Here is a 13,466-nt window from a genome sequence, read left to right as displayed (position 1 = left end):
GGCGGCAGTGTCAGCTCTGAGGTGGAGCCAGGATTGCTGCCCTTCTGTTACACGTGTGGTTCTGGACCGTCCCCCACAGCCTCCTCGGCTGAGCCTCTCTGTGCCTGCTCAGTGGCTCACATGCAGACACTGCATGCAGGTCACCATGATCACAGATGGGGAGGTAAGCTGGGGAGATTTCACTGGACAGAAATAAGCTGAATAAAGCAAGACAATGAGAGCGTCATAAGGACAAAAGAGAGCATTGAGCAGGACTTGGGCTGGAAGCTGAGTCAAACCGAGAGCTGCAGACCCACTCAGATCAGCCACCTCTTATTAAAGAGTGGCACCTTCTGACCAGGGAGGACAACCAAGGGGCAGCTAGGAACATCCTAGTGCTCAAATACAACCTACAACCAGATCCGCCCAGCAGAATACTGAGACTGTTTGCTCTCAGCTTCGTGGTAATGAAAAGGGGAAAGCGTGTTTTCGTCGTCTGATGAAAAGTGAACTAGCTCCTGGGGTGCACGCCCTGGCCCTTCTCTCCCGGGAAGAGGCTGGGTCTGTGGGGTGTGCCTTGTGCCCTAGAACAGCCGTGTGACTTGAGCTTGTCATTGCCCAGTCTGCAGCAGATCTCAGGGTCCTTTTCAATGTAGCATTGTCTGGTCGCACAAAATATTTAGATCCCTCCAGATTGAGCTCTGGACACTGTCCCCAAAGAGCCGACATGAGCCACCCAGCACTAGCAGTGAGCACTCAGTATTACCTGCCAGGTTTGCCAGCTCCCTGCTTGAGGCCTTCAGCATTGATTGGTGCCATGGTGGTGACCATGCCCCTGAGCAGGCACTGAGTCCTGCAGCTGGCACCAGAGCCACCTGGCAATGCCCCTACTGGAGTCGACCTCTGCAGTGAACACACGAAGCAGCTGCTGTCACTACCACTACTTCCTACAACATCCCCAAGTGGCTATCATGCCCAGAACCTCTGAAATCTTCTTGAGAAGGGCAGTGTGGGTGCTGTGTGCCAGCCAGTAGGGACGGCAGTGCCCTGGAGGGGAGCAGGTCCTGGAAGAGGTGTGGACAGGGTGGGATACCTCAGGGCTTCTGCAGAGCCTCACTGGGCACACTGCTCTTGCCTGAATTCATGTTTTGTGACTGAGTTGAGAGGAATGGGTTGTGTCTGCTGATGCTCCTCCACCTGCCCCAGCCTCCTACTAGAACAGGCAGCTGCTGCCTTCAAGCCTGCTTTCTGCCTTTGTTATTAAAACTGGCTGTGACCTAGCTTTGGTCTGATAGACTCATTCATCCTGAGGTGTGAAGAATGCACACAGCTTGGGTCCTGTGATGAATGGTGTACAGACCAGGAGGGAATCTAATGGCTATTGTCAGGTATCTCGGTGACGCAAATGTACACCTGCTCGCACACATAAACGTACATGTGCACACACACAGATGCGATGCAAACACCCCCCCCCACACACACACACATGTGCTGCTAGAGCTGGCTGTGCTTGTGGCGGAGTTGGCAGCTCTACTCATGGACTTCTCAAGGTGCGGGTTTGGCCTGGTCTGACAGCGTGCAGCAGCTCCTGTGCAGCCCTGGCTCCCTGCCCTGCACCTGTCCGCCACCCTGCTAAGCTTCTCGGTGGAGTTCTGAATGCTTTCCTCCCCAAGTCCTCACTCCAGGGCGCTTTCCTTTGCTCATTATGGTGAAGCAACAAGACTATTCAGTGATGGGATGGTAATACTTGACTGCTTTCAGGGAGGATGCTTATTTGCATGTAATAGGAATTTTCTGAAAATGATGCCTAGACCCAAGGAGAGTGGGACTTTCAGGAACCACGGTGGGGCAGGAGAGCCAGGGACCCTTGTGCCAGTCTGTGGGCAGCCACCCCGTGTGGTCATTTTTATTGGGCACGGCTTGCAGTGGCTCAGTGGTTTCCCTGGAAAGGAAGGTGCTGGAACCAACCTGATCAAAACAGGAGATGGAGAGGGGAGGGAAGAGAACTGTTGGGGCAGGATGAGGGAGGAACAACCCAAGAGGCTGGGGACAGAGGTGGCTTACTGACTTCAAACCAGATCTCGTGCGCGTGAGAGCCGAGCCTCCTTCCACTGTGTAAGCAAATGACCTATGCTCTGAGTCACATCTGCTGAGTCATGTTCGTTCTCACATGTCACGTTTTGCTGGAAAGTTTTGGGACCTTGAGGTGGAGGGTCAGAAGCACCAGTGCAACAATGCATCCTGAGCTGGGTGCTTTCCAGGCAGCACAGACAGTTCTCAGGTTGACTGGAGCTTTGGTTGGTTAGGGAAGTGCCTACTTTTGTGGGCGGATGGTTGGGCATGAAAAATGTGTTTTGTTTTCTTTTGTTTTTGCTACAGCATAGCTACAGGGAAGCTTCTTTGGTCACATCTGAAATGGCAAGTTTGCAAAGGAATAATTTTTATGCTGATTTTTCTAAGGAGGAAATTGTATCGCTGGCTGGGTGGGAGTACTTACTCCCATTTGTTTGGCACATTCGTCATCTTGCTAAATTATGTCAAGTTCTGCAGATGTCGAAGAGGCAATGGAGTCATGTTTGCTTTTCCTGGTCATTGCTGTAAAAACTGACCTGTGCCCTGAAGCTTTACCACTCATTTCTATTACGTGGCAATGTTTATGTTAGTGCACCTTCCATCACTGTGACAAAATACCTGAGGAAAAAAATCAGCAAGAGAAAACGGTTATTTTGGCTCATGGTTTCAGAGGTTTCAGTCCCTGGTCTCTTGGCCCTATTACTTTGGGCCAGTGGTGATTGACACAGTACATTATGGGGAGAGTGGTTCCACTCTTGAAAACAAGAAAAAGAGAGGGGAGACTAAAGGCAAGACACCTGCACCCCAGTATCCCTCTCAAAGGCCTCTAGGGACCTAACTTCCTGCAAATTGACTTTTTTTTTTTTTTTTTTTTTTTGTACCAGGGATTGAACTCACAACCTCAAGCTTGCAAGGCAGGCGCTTATGCCACTGAGTTAAATCCCCAGCCCCTGCAAATGGACTCTTAAAGGCTGTTCCCATGTGGGTCTTAGGGGCCACTTCCAAACCACAGCAAGCCCAAAGACTGTCTATCCAGGATCTGAACCAAGAGTTCCCTCTGCTGGTTTTGGGAGTGCTTCCCCACGTCACTAATATCCAGGGAATGTGATCTTGTGATCATGCTTTCTGTCTCTGCTGTCCTGGCCCGCATACCCCTACCTACACCATAGGTGCTCAGGGAGGCTGGAGCACTGCGCTCCGGGAGCGAGAAGACTGCCACCACCCTGAAGACCACAGCCCAGCACTCCAGCGCCGTCCTGCTCCTAGCCTCTCGGGCAGGCAGGGTGCACAGCTCACTAAGCTACCTATGTCTTTGCAGAATGGGCTGAACGGCTTGCATCTGGCCTCCAAGGAAGGCCACGTGAAGATGGTGGTTGAACTTCTGCACAAGGAGATCATTTTAGAAACAACAACCAAGGTATGTCTCATGGAAAATGGGGGCTCTTTGCACTGAGAATTCCAAGCTGTGGGACCCTTTCATGTTATCCCAAACACTGGCCCGGGAGCCAGCCTTTGGGAGAAAAACCCAAACAGAGATCTGAGTTTGTCTTGTCCTTCCAGTCATTTCCCAGTTTTCCGAGTCCCTGATGCCACCTGACATACAGGACCCTACTTGCAGAAAGTCAGGGGCCCTCTACTTTTCTCCTTCCCAGACCCCAACTCCAAGTTTCCGACCCTTTTCCGCAGGCTGCTGATTCATACAGGGAGTCAGAAGCCTCAGGTTCAGATCCAGCTGAGGTGCTCCGCTGCCACTGACCTGCAGCCTTGCCTCAGTTTCCTCGTTTAACACCAGGAGTGTAATATTCAGTCACAGCACAGTGATGTATACAGTGCACACAGGCATATAGGGAGGAACCGGTAATATTGGTCACTTGTTACTGAGGCCTGTACAAGAAAGTCCAGGAAAAGTTTTATTTCTTAAACTTGTTTATTAAACAGGTACAGGCTAGATTTAAGAAGCAAAACTGATCATTAAACAACAACAAAAAATCGTCTCCATTTTCGAGCACAAGCTCCGGACTGTCCTTTTCCTTCTGCCCCTGCTCCTCCTGCGTGTGCACTCAAGTCCCCCCGCCTCTTATTTCCCGTCTGGGATTCGGCACACGGGGTCTCATACAGCCTCAATGTCAGCTCCTCGCAGCAAGTATTTTGCTGCCTCACAAGGAGAGAACACAGAAGAGCAGTATGCGGGGAATAGATATAATTTATGGGTAGGAAGTGAACTACCAAAATATTATGAAGGTAGAATCATCTCTTGAGGTAAATTCTGTAATTTTCATGTCATTTTCCCAATGTGAAAGGATCTCGCTTGCATTCGTTGGTAAAATGAACTAAACCAAGCTACTCTTCCTGGCTGTGGATGTTTTCCTAACCCTGTTTCCTGTCCAATCTGTGGGGGGAGAGATGCCACGGTGATCATTTGCTCGATGCTATCTTGTACCTGGCTGCAAGCAGGTACCATCTGACAGGCTCTTGAGGCCCACGGCCATGCTTCCCTGGCACCTCTCCAAGAGCTGTGGAAACTCTGCTTCAGCTCTTTTACTCTACAAATTCCCCTCTTGGATTGTTATTTTGCAGTGAACACTTGGTGAGTCTTTTTATTTACAGACATTTTAGAAGTCAATGAGATTTTGGAATGCCACACAGAGGGAGGGGGGAAGAACAGTGAAACTTAAACTGTGGGCTAAGAAAGCCTCCTAACAGATTGAGGAACTGCACTGGGTCTCCAAGCCTGGGAAGGATTAAAAATATAAAACCTTGACGAGCCAAAACCAATCCAGGCTCCCAAGCTGTGCTTCTTTTAGAAGTGTGAACACGTGAGCAAACACTGCTCCCTGCAGCAGCTAGTGGAGCCGGCCTCCCCTCTGCTCACCCGCACTGGGCACCAGGGCCACGCCTCCCTGCTCAGGTTCTCTGAGACTCTGAAATCCGAGAAGCTGCACCTACGTGGTGCTCCTTGGAGGCCCAGTTCCTCCATGCCCACCGCGGGGCAGGGAACACAGAGTCAGGCCACAGTGGCCTTCCTGAGGTTTGTGGGATGTGTGTGTGTCCAAGTGACCATGTGCACACGGAAGGGCAGAGGCCCATTTCCAAGGCCTTCCCTTTGTGCCACTTCTCACCAGCCCTGCCTCCTCTTATGGTGCCACCTGAGATTTGCAGCCGGGGTTCCACGTAGACCACCTGTCAAAAGAGCAGGCCTCCCCATCTCACAGGCAGAGGAGGCCAACGTGGGCATACCAGGCGGGGGGAGTCCGAGGAAGGAAGCCCTGCACAGATGTGTCTCAGCTGCCCTGTGCGCCTCCTCCCACCGAGGTGCACCCTCGCAGTGTGTTTGCCTGGCCACATAAGGGGTGCAGTCCCCTCCTTGTCCACAGGAGATGACTGGGCTCCCTGGTGTGTAGAGAAGCTTCTGATGCCCATAGCCCTGTTCCACTCAGGACAGTGAATGGAGCCCAAGCGGGATCAAGTTGGACAGCACCCAGTTCCAAAGCTTTTAAAGTAGGTTCTTCAGGTTCCCACTTGGAGAAAAATTAACTATCATCTATAACTTATTTCTGATGCTTATTCTCTGAGGAATGCTTGATGAAGAAATAGGAGTTAAGGAGAAATTAAAAAGATAGCTTTGGGAGGCAAAAAAACAGGAAACTTCTGTCTGATACAAGTTTTGGTACCGAAACAAACCAAAGCTCAAGAAACAAAGAGCTGAGCTCCTGCCTGCCTCAGGTGCCCTCTACCTGGGACCATGGGCAGCACTGGCCATGTACTGGCTACAGAGCCTGGCATGTACCACTCAGTTCCTCCTGGGTGAGCAAGCTGCATATACGGGTAACAGATGGCCCCCGTCAGGGACTGTGTTTGAAGTCCCCGCTTGTCACCTCTGGAGATGGATTAGTACATGTCCATGTAGTTTAGTTCAAAAAACATATACACTCATCTTTCTGTATCCTGGAAGAATCAATTCCAGGAAACACACAGGTACCAAAATCTAGGATGTTCAGACCCCTTATATCAAATGGCATAACTCTCACACACTGTCCAGCAGACCCCGCATTGTCACTGGATGATTTAGATGTCCAGCACAATGCAAGTGCTCTGTAAGTAGCTGTCATATGATATTGTTTAGGGAACAACAACAAGAACAAATTCAATATGTGTTCAATACAGGGGCAGTAGTTTTGTAATACTTTCAGGCCAAGCTTGGTTGACTCCTGAGATGCACAATCTGAGGGTTTGAGGGCCCGACTGAACTATCAAAGACAAAGTTCCTTGTAACCTCTGCTCCTTAGGTAGTACAGCGACAGAAGAATACAGCTGTGGTCCTGTGATCTCCTTCTGCCCTATCTGTTGGAAGGGCTGAGTACAATCTGAACCCAGAATGTCCCCAAATATGGCCCAGTGTCTGCTTGGGCCATGGTAGTGGCTCTCCTGCCTCAGCCTCCTGAGTAGCTGGAAGCACAAACATGCACTACCTTGCCGGACTTGTTATTGGTTCTTATTTTTGAAAGTTTGAAACAACTGTGTTATTCATTTTTCTCCCAGGGTTTACTATGTTTCTCGCTTGGGCAGTCTGGTGAAAGCTTGCTCATCCAGATGTACTTATTAATATTTTGAATCTTCTTTCACTATATTTCCTTTGCCAGATTTTATTCCACCGATGTCCCCCCACTTGCTTTTGTGTTTTCCGTCTCTTCCCCGCAGACACCTAGAGTGCTTCTCACCATTTTCTCTTCACTGCTTTGCTTCCTCACTTGTCCTCGTAGCCTCTGTCCCTTCTGCCCAGCGCTTGGCCCTCAGGAGAACGGAGCAGGCCATGCATGGTGCCCGCCGCCCTTTCCCGGAGCTCCGGGATCGGCCAGGGCTCTGAGTGCCCTGGAATGGAGCCGCAGGTGCCTGGGCACAACCCCTCCCTGCCCCACACCCCGAGACCTCAGGGCCACAAGCCCTGGGCTCCCACAGAGGGGCCACGGTGGCCAATCCTGCGTGCCTCCGTATGCACAGTGCTGCTGTTCATGGGCCACCTAAGCATTTCCCGCCCACGTTCTGGTACTATCATTAGTGTGGGCTAGGCCAGCCACACAGGGGTTTCCACCTCCCGTGCGTGACCCAAGAGAAGGCTGCTGGGCTCTCAGCCTTGTTCCCGATCCTGTGGCGCTGAGAGAACGGCCTCTGGCCCACCCATCCCTGTGTGTTGTAGAAGGGAAACACCGCTCTGCACATCGCCGCGCTCGCTGGCCAGAATGAGGTGGTCCGGGAGCTGGTTAACTACGGCGCCAATGTCAACGCCCAGTCGCAGGTGAGGCGCCGCGGAGGGCCAGCTGTGCTGTGCACATGCGCACAGCCCGGGCAGCCTGGGGTTGTCAGCACCACGTTATTGGCCTTTGTCGCTTTTTCATGGTTCTACAGGTTGAGGTTGGGGCGTTGCAGACCCTATATCTGTTCACTATATCAGCCATAAAGTATTTTAGTCACGGGTCAATTAGGGAGATAAATTTTATGTGTGGTAGGGAGGAGCTAATGAAGAAGGGAGCAAAAGCAGAGAGGTCACTGGAAGCTGAGACTGACCAGTAAGGGGTGAAGGTGCACAGCAGGGTCTCCCCACACCACCCAATTCAGCATAACCACAGGTTCCCAGAGCGGGGGCCAAGTGGAGAGGAAGGGGAACTGGCCCGATTTTGCATCCCTTGCTGCTGTGGGTGAATGGTTTTTCTCTGGGCTTGCAGAAAGGCTTCACGCCCCTGTACATGGCAGCACAAGAGAATCACCTGGAAGTGGTGAAGTTCTTACTGGAAAATGGAGCTAATCAGAACGTGGCCACAGAGGTAAGTACTGTGGGAGACACCTGGGCATGTGGCGTCACTGCCATGCGTCGCCATGGAGGTCAGGTTCACCAGGTGCTCCAGGGCGCCCTTGAGTCCCACAAGGGAATGAGGGGGGAGGCCCAGGCACACAGCAGAGAAGGGAAGCCAGACTCAAGGACATCACTCCTGCCGTGCCAGCACCAACAGTTGGCTGGCGGGGTGCCATGTCAGAGTGACAGGCTGCCCGCGGTCTTCTGAGGGTCTTGTCACAACCCCTGGGCAAGTTCTCTTACCTCTGATCGTAAGACTTGCTTATGAATGATAGGACGGGGCTGGAAGGAGCGGGTTTCTCTACCGCCTTGGCACTGCGTGGCTCAGTGACCGGATGACCCTGTTACATCGTGGTAGCAGCACTTCATGGAGTTCTGGAATGCTCAAGGGCACGTGCAGCTGAGGGAAGTAACCTTAGTAACTCCCAGACAGTGCTCTAGGCCTGACTCTCTTTCTAGTGTGTGGTAGGTGCTTGAGAATATTCTTACATCTTCAAGGCTCAATACCGGCACTGGAAGATGGACGAGAGGCAGTTTAGACCAAAAGACAAGGAAGGAGCAGTGAAAAGTCTCTCATAAACTGGCCTTTACCCGTAACCCTGGCACTCTTGATAGGCTGAGGCAGGAGGATTGCAAGTTCAAACACAATCTGGGGCAACTTAATGAGATCCCATTGCAATAAATAAATAAATACATAAAAATAAAAAATAGAATGTAGCTCAGTGCAAAGCCCCTGGATTCAATCCCCAATACTTAAAAAAAAAAAAGACTTTTATATCAAACATTCAGGCTGAAGCCAAATGTCAGGGAAAGTTACACGCTAAAGAAAAATCACTGCAGGCCCGGGGGACCCAGAAGGCCCCAAGGAGGTGGTGGTAGGTTTTGCATTCACAGTGGCTCTCGGGAGTCGGTTCATCTGCTCATCTGCGGTGCTGGCCAGCAAGAGCTCACAACGGCGGAAGGTGCCTCCAGTCTCTGTCTGCGCTAATCAGCCTTTCTCTCCTCTGCAGGACGGCTTCACTCCGCTGGCTGTGGCTCTGCAGCAGGGCCACGAGAACGTGGTGGCCCACCTCATCAACTACGGGACGAAAGGCAAGGTGCGCCTCCCGGCCCTGCACATCGCGGCCCGCAACGACGACACACGAACTGCCGCCGTGCTGCTGCAGAATGACCCCAACCCGGATGTGCTTTCCAAGGTGAGGCGCGAGCCTGCGCCAGGAGCGGCCCTGCCCCCACGGCTCTTGCCCACTAGCTGCAATCGTGGACCCTCACGGCCTGAGCATGCGCAAGGGCCCTGGTGCGCCCCACAAGCAGATGTTCCCAGAGAGGATCCAAGCGTTGGCGGGTGGGTGATCTCCTGGGGCCTGCGGAGGCGGTGTTTTGACTTCGGTCTCCTCTCCCTAACCTTGTCCCTTGGCAGGGAGGAAGTGTCCCCACCGCATAGGGGCTGGTGTGGGGAAGGGGCTCCCAAGGAGGCCTGGCCAGTCCCTCATCTGCATTGTCTGATACACCCCGCGCCTGTAGGCGGGTCTCCTCCATGGGCTGAAGTTGTACTGTTTGTCACACAGACCTTCCCAGCCAGGCGTGGTCTGGGACACGGCTAACTGTACACGGATGTGATGCAGGGACACAAAACAGGGTCAGAGAGATCGGAGGTCAGCCTGGGGGTGGGCGGCTGAGGATCTGGGCTGTATGCCACCCACATCCATGAACTAGATTTCTTCATAAGCAACCTTCCAGGGGAGTGGGCAAGGACTTGAGGTAACCCCATGAGCCACAGCATGGTCACCCAGAGTTGTGCCTCGCTTTAAAACACAACTTACACAAGTGTCTGTTGGTCTCTGCAAATATCGCCATCCATCATAGGCTTCTGTATGTCTCGGGCCCTCCCAGAAATCCTGGGCTGGCCTGGTGAAGGTGCCAGTAGCCACAGGTGACAGGTTTCCTCTTGCTCTCTCTCTGTGCCCAGACTGGGTTCACCCCACTCCACATCGCCGCCCACTACGAGAACCTCAGCGTGGCCCAGCTCCTCCTCAACAGGGGTGCCAGCGTCAACTTCACCCCGCAGGTACCTCTCCGGCTGCTCTCCGGCCTGTCAGGCCATGGAGCTGTGCCCAAAGCAGCCCTGGTGTCTGGAAGGTCTCCTGCTGCTTCTGCAGCAGTTGTGGGATGGGTGGTGGGCAGGGCCAACATGGGATGCCAGGTCTTGGGGAGAAAGACTCTGTGTCCTGACCAGCCTGCTCCTCCCCGCAGAACGGCATCACCCCCTTGCACATCGCCTCCCGCAGGGGAAACGTGATCATGGTGCGGCTCCTGCTGGACCGGGGGGCGCACATAGAAACAAGGACCAAGGTGGGTCCCAGCCTGCTTTGCGCGAGATGGGGGAGCTGGATTCTGCTGTCGCTAACCTGTCCCAGCATCAGGGCAGCCTCTTGGAGACCCAGGGACAGCCTGCAGCGGTGGGTGTGGGAACAAAGCTGGGCTGGCTGAGGGAAGCGGTCCACACCTCTACAGCCAGCTGCTCCCTCTTGACCTCTGACAGGTGTCTTCCAGCTTTCTGTTTTGCACTCTTTTACAGGATGAATTGACACCTCTCCACTGTGCAGCTCGGAACGGGCACGTGCGCATCTCAGAGATCCTGCTCGACCACGGAGCACCTATCCAGGCCAAAACCAAGGTCTGTGCCCCCTCCTGGGAGGGGTCTCTTGGGCTGGGCTCTGGGCCACGTGCATCTGGGAGGGAGTCCCATGTCTGGAAAAGACAGATGCTACTACAGCTAAAGGCAGCCTGCCTGCGACATTTATTGCCATGCTTGTCAAAGCTGGCAGGCTTTTTATCTGAAGGTATTAAATATTTTTAGGCTTTTCAGGCCACTCTGTTGCAATAATTAAATTCTGCCAGTGGAACAGAAGAGCAGCCCTAATCAAACGCAAGCCAGTGGCCCTGTGCCAATACAACTTTATCCACAAACGCGGGGAGTGGACTAGATTCAGCCTCCTGGCTGTAGTTTGCCTACTTTTCTAAATCAGTTGCTATTTCTTTCATTCTAGCTCCAGGAAAGACAGGAGCTAAAAACTACAAATCTGCCGAGCCTAGGCCAGATGGAAGTGAAACCAGAAAGAAAACAGCTAGGCTGGGCAGCATGGTGGTACAAGTGTATAATTCCAGCACTTGGGAGGCTGAGGCAGGAGGACTGCAAGGCTGAGCCCATCCTGAGGAAGTTAGCAGCTCAGACCCTGTGTTGAAGTAAAATACATAAATAAAAAGGGGTGGGGATGTAGCTCAGCATGAAGGCTCACATGAAGGGCTCAACCTCTAGTGTAGCCCAAAAAGGAAGAAATGAAGTGAGAGAAGGAAGACAAAAGAGAGACAGAAAGAACACTAGCAAGCATAATCCAGCATTCTGGGAGGCTGAGGCAGGAGTATCAAAAGTTCAAGCCCAGCCTGGGCAACTTAGCAAGACCTTGTCTCAAAATAAGAAATTTAACTAAAAAAAGAACTATAGATGTATCTCAATGCAAAGGCCCTGGGTTCAGTACACACAGACACACACACGCACGCACACACGCATGCACACACACGCACTCCACAAAGCAAAACTGTTCTCTCAGACCCCATTAGCAGCAGGAACAAAGCTCATTTCTAGGTTCTAATATGAAGACTCACGTTTCTGGGCGGGCCTGAGGCTGTCACTCCACGGTGCTGCCTGTCCCTGCTGCAGGCCTTGGCCTGTGGTTTGGGGTGAATTTAAAAACCTGTCAAAGTAAAGGGTGGCATAAAGCTGGCTCATGAAACCATGGACGTGTGTGCTGAGGCCAAGAACAGAGGAACTTAGAGTCAGGTGGTGACCTGCCTCCTTTCTTCCCTTAAGACTGAGTTGATTAGAGACAGCGGTGGGGGTGACACACGCATTCTGGGCCCACTGGAGGCATGGAGAAACATTAGGCGTTGACACACTGGTGTATTGGGAGGAAAGACACACACACACCCAAGAAGTGGCTCAGCCAGTGTGGCAGGGAGGCCCTGGCTGCCAGAGCGGCTGCATGGAAGAGGCAGGCCTGGCGGGACATGGTGAGGAGGTCCAGCTGGGTGAGGAGAGTGTGGTGTCAGAGGCTCCTAGGGAATCCGAGTTGGAGGGGTTGGAAGTGACCTTGTCACTTCAGTGTCACTCCGTTTGTCACTTGGTGTCTGACTCAGGCACCATTGTCCTGACTCTGTGTTCCCTCCCTAGAAGGCTTTGTGACCGCTTGTTTCTTCTTCACCCAGAATGGCTTGTCCCCGATACATATGGCGGCTCAGGGAGACCACCTCGACTGTGTCCGACTTCTGTTGCAATACAATGCAGAGATAGATGACATCACCCTGGACCATCTGACCCCCCTCCATGTGGCGGCCCACTGTGGCCATCACAGGGTGGCCAAGGTCCTACTGGATAAAGGGGCCAAGCCCAACTCCAGAGCTCTGGTGAGTTGGTGGCGATTTGAGAAGGGGCCCAGGCCAGAGCAGCACAAGTGCCCCCTGGAGACAGTGACATCAGGGCTGGGGCTGTGCCCAAAGGCTGACATTCAGTGTGTATGTGAGCTGGGGCACAGGAGCCGAGGCACGGTGCCATCTCCAGTGCCCTGGGAGCTCCAGGCTTCGGGGACTGGCAGGCCATCTGTCTGCTCAGAGCTTGAGCACCACACCTCGTACCTTGCCTGTCTAAGAGGGGAGCCCTGGGGCAGCAGAGGGGAGCCCATCATTAAACTGCTCCACAGCACCCCTTGAGTGCTGGCCATGGCCTCACGGTCAGGGGACAGTTGACATTGGGAGCTGCCCCGTGTTGTCCCAGGCACCATCCTGAGCCCCCACCACTGGGCACCAGTAGCTTCTCCTTGTTGTGACAGAAGTGTCTCTGGACATTGTCACTGTCAGGGGAGGGCTCAGCCCAGCCCCTCTCCCTCGCACGACTTCTCTTCCTGAGACCAAAGACAGACAAAAGACCTTGGCCCTGCCCTGTGGAGTCTGCACTGCAGAATCTCACTTGGGGGCAGAAATCCACCTCTCCCAAGACCGCCTGCTGGGTCATGGCGGGAAGAACAGGATTTGCTTCTGAAAAGGGCTCTTTATTGCAAATGGAGCCTTCCAGAGCTTTGTGGAGTGTGTCCAGAAGTGCGACAGAATTCTCCTGAACAGCAGGTTCAGGAACAGGCCCGTACGCAAAGCAGCAGCCCCGTTTCTCAGTGCCATCTACTCTAGCGGCCATCACAAGATCAACCCGCGGGCTTGGTTTCTCATTGTCTAGAGGCACTGGGGCTGCTGTGCAGTACTCAGGGCTAGTGCTTCACGCTGACGTCTGTCTCCCTTTGTGTGGGGCTGCAGAATGGCTTCACCCCCCTGCACATCGCCTGCAAGAAGAACCATGTCCGTGTCATGGAGCTGCTGCTCAAGACGGGGGCTTCCATCGAAGCGGTTACTGAGGTAGGACGTGCGCCCTGGCTCTGGGTCGGCCTCTGTCCCTGAGCCCTTGCCCGCTCGGAGAGCTAGTTCTTCTTCAGAGCTGCCTCAGCTCCAGGGGTGTATGCTT

The 13,466-nt window shown here is 53.2% G+C and overlaps 1 protein-coding gene across 8 annotated transcripts in view; it reads left to right on the top strand.

Annotated features, from left to right (window-relative positions):
- Nucleotides 1-13,466, top strand: part of Ank1 (ankyrin 1) — a 175,156-nt gene that overhangs the window by 112,887 nt on the left and 48,803 nt on the right. For all 8 annotated transcript variants that reach the window (XR_010044467.1, XM_063239904.1, XM_063239903.1 and 5 more), the window contains exons 3-11: nt 3,371-3,469; nt 7,247-7,345; nt 7,773-7,871; nt 8,911-9,096; nt 9,870-9,968; nt 10,154-10,252; nt 10,479-10,577; nt 12,167-12,364; nt 13,262-13,360. Coding sequence is in view for 7 of the 8 variants with exons in the window: in XM_063239904.1 (XP_063095974.1) it covers nt 3,371-3,469; nt 7,247-7,345; nt 7,773-7,871; nt 8,911-9,096; nt 9,870-9,968; nt 10,154-10,252; nt 10,479-10,577; nt 12,167-12,364; nt 13,262-13,360 (1,077 nt within the window). In the remaining variant the exon portion in view is untranslated. The remainder of the gene's footprint in view (nt 1-3,370; nt 3,470-7,246; nt 7,346-7,772; nt 7,872-8,910; nt 9,097-9,869; nt 9,969-10,153; nt 10,253-10,478; nt 10,578-12,166; nt 12,365-13,261; nt 13,361-13,466) is intronic.

This window comes from Cavia porcellus, unplaced genomic scaffold (assembly GCF_034190915.1).
Source record: "Cavia porcellus strain 051 isolate PalLab524CR breed Dunkin Hartley unplaced genomic scaffold, mCavPor4.1 scaffold_29, whole genome shotgun sequence".
Taxonomy (NCBI): Eukaryota; Metazoa; Chordata; class Mammalia; order Rodentia; family Caviidae; genus Cavia; species Cavia porcellus.
Note: the sequence above shows the minus strand (reverse complement) of the source record. Positions and strands in the feature narration are given on the sequence as shown.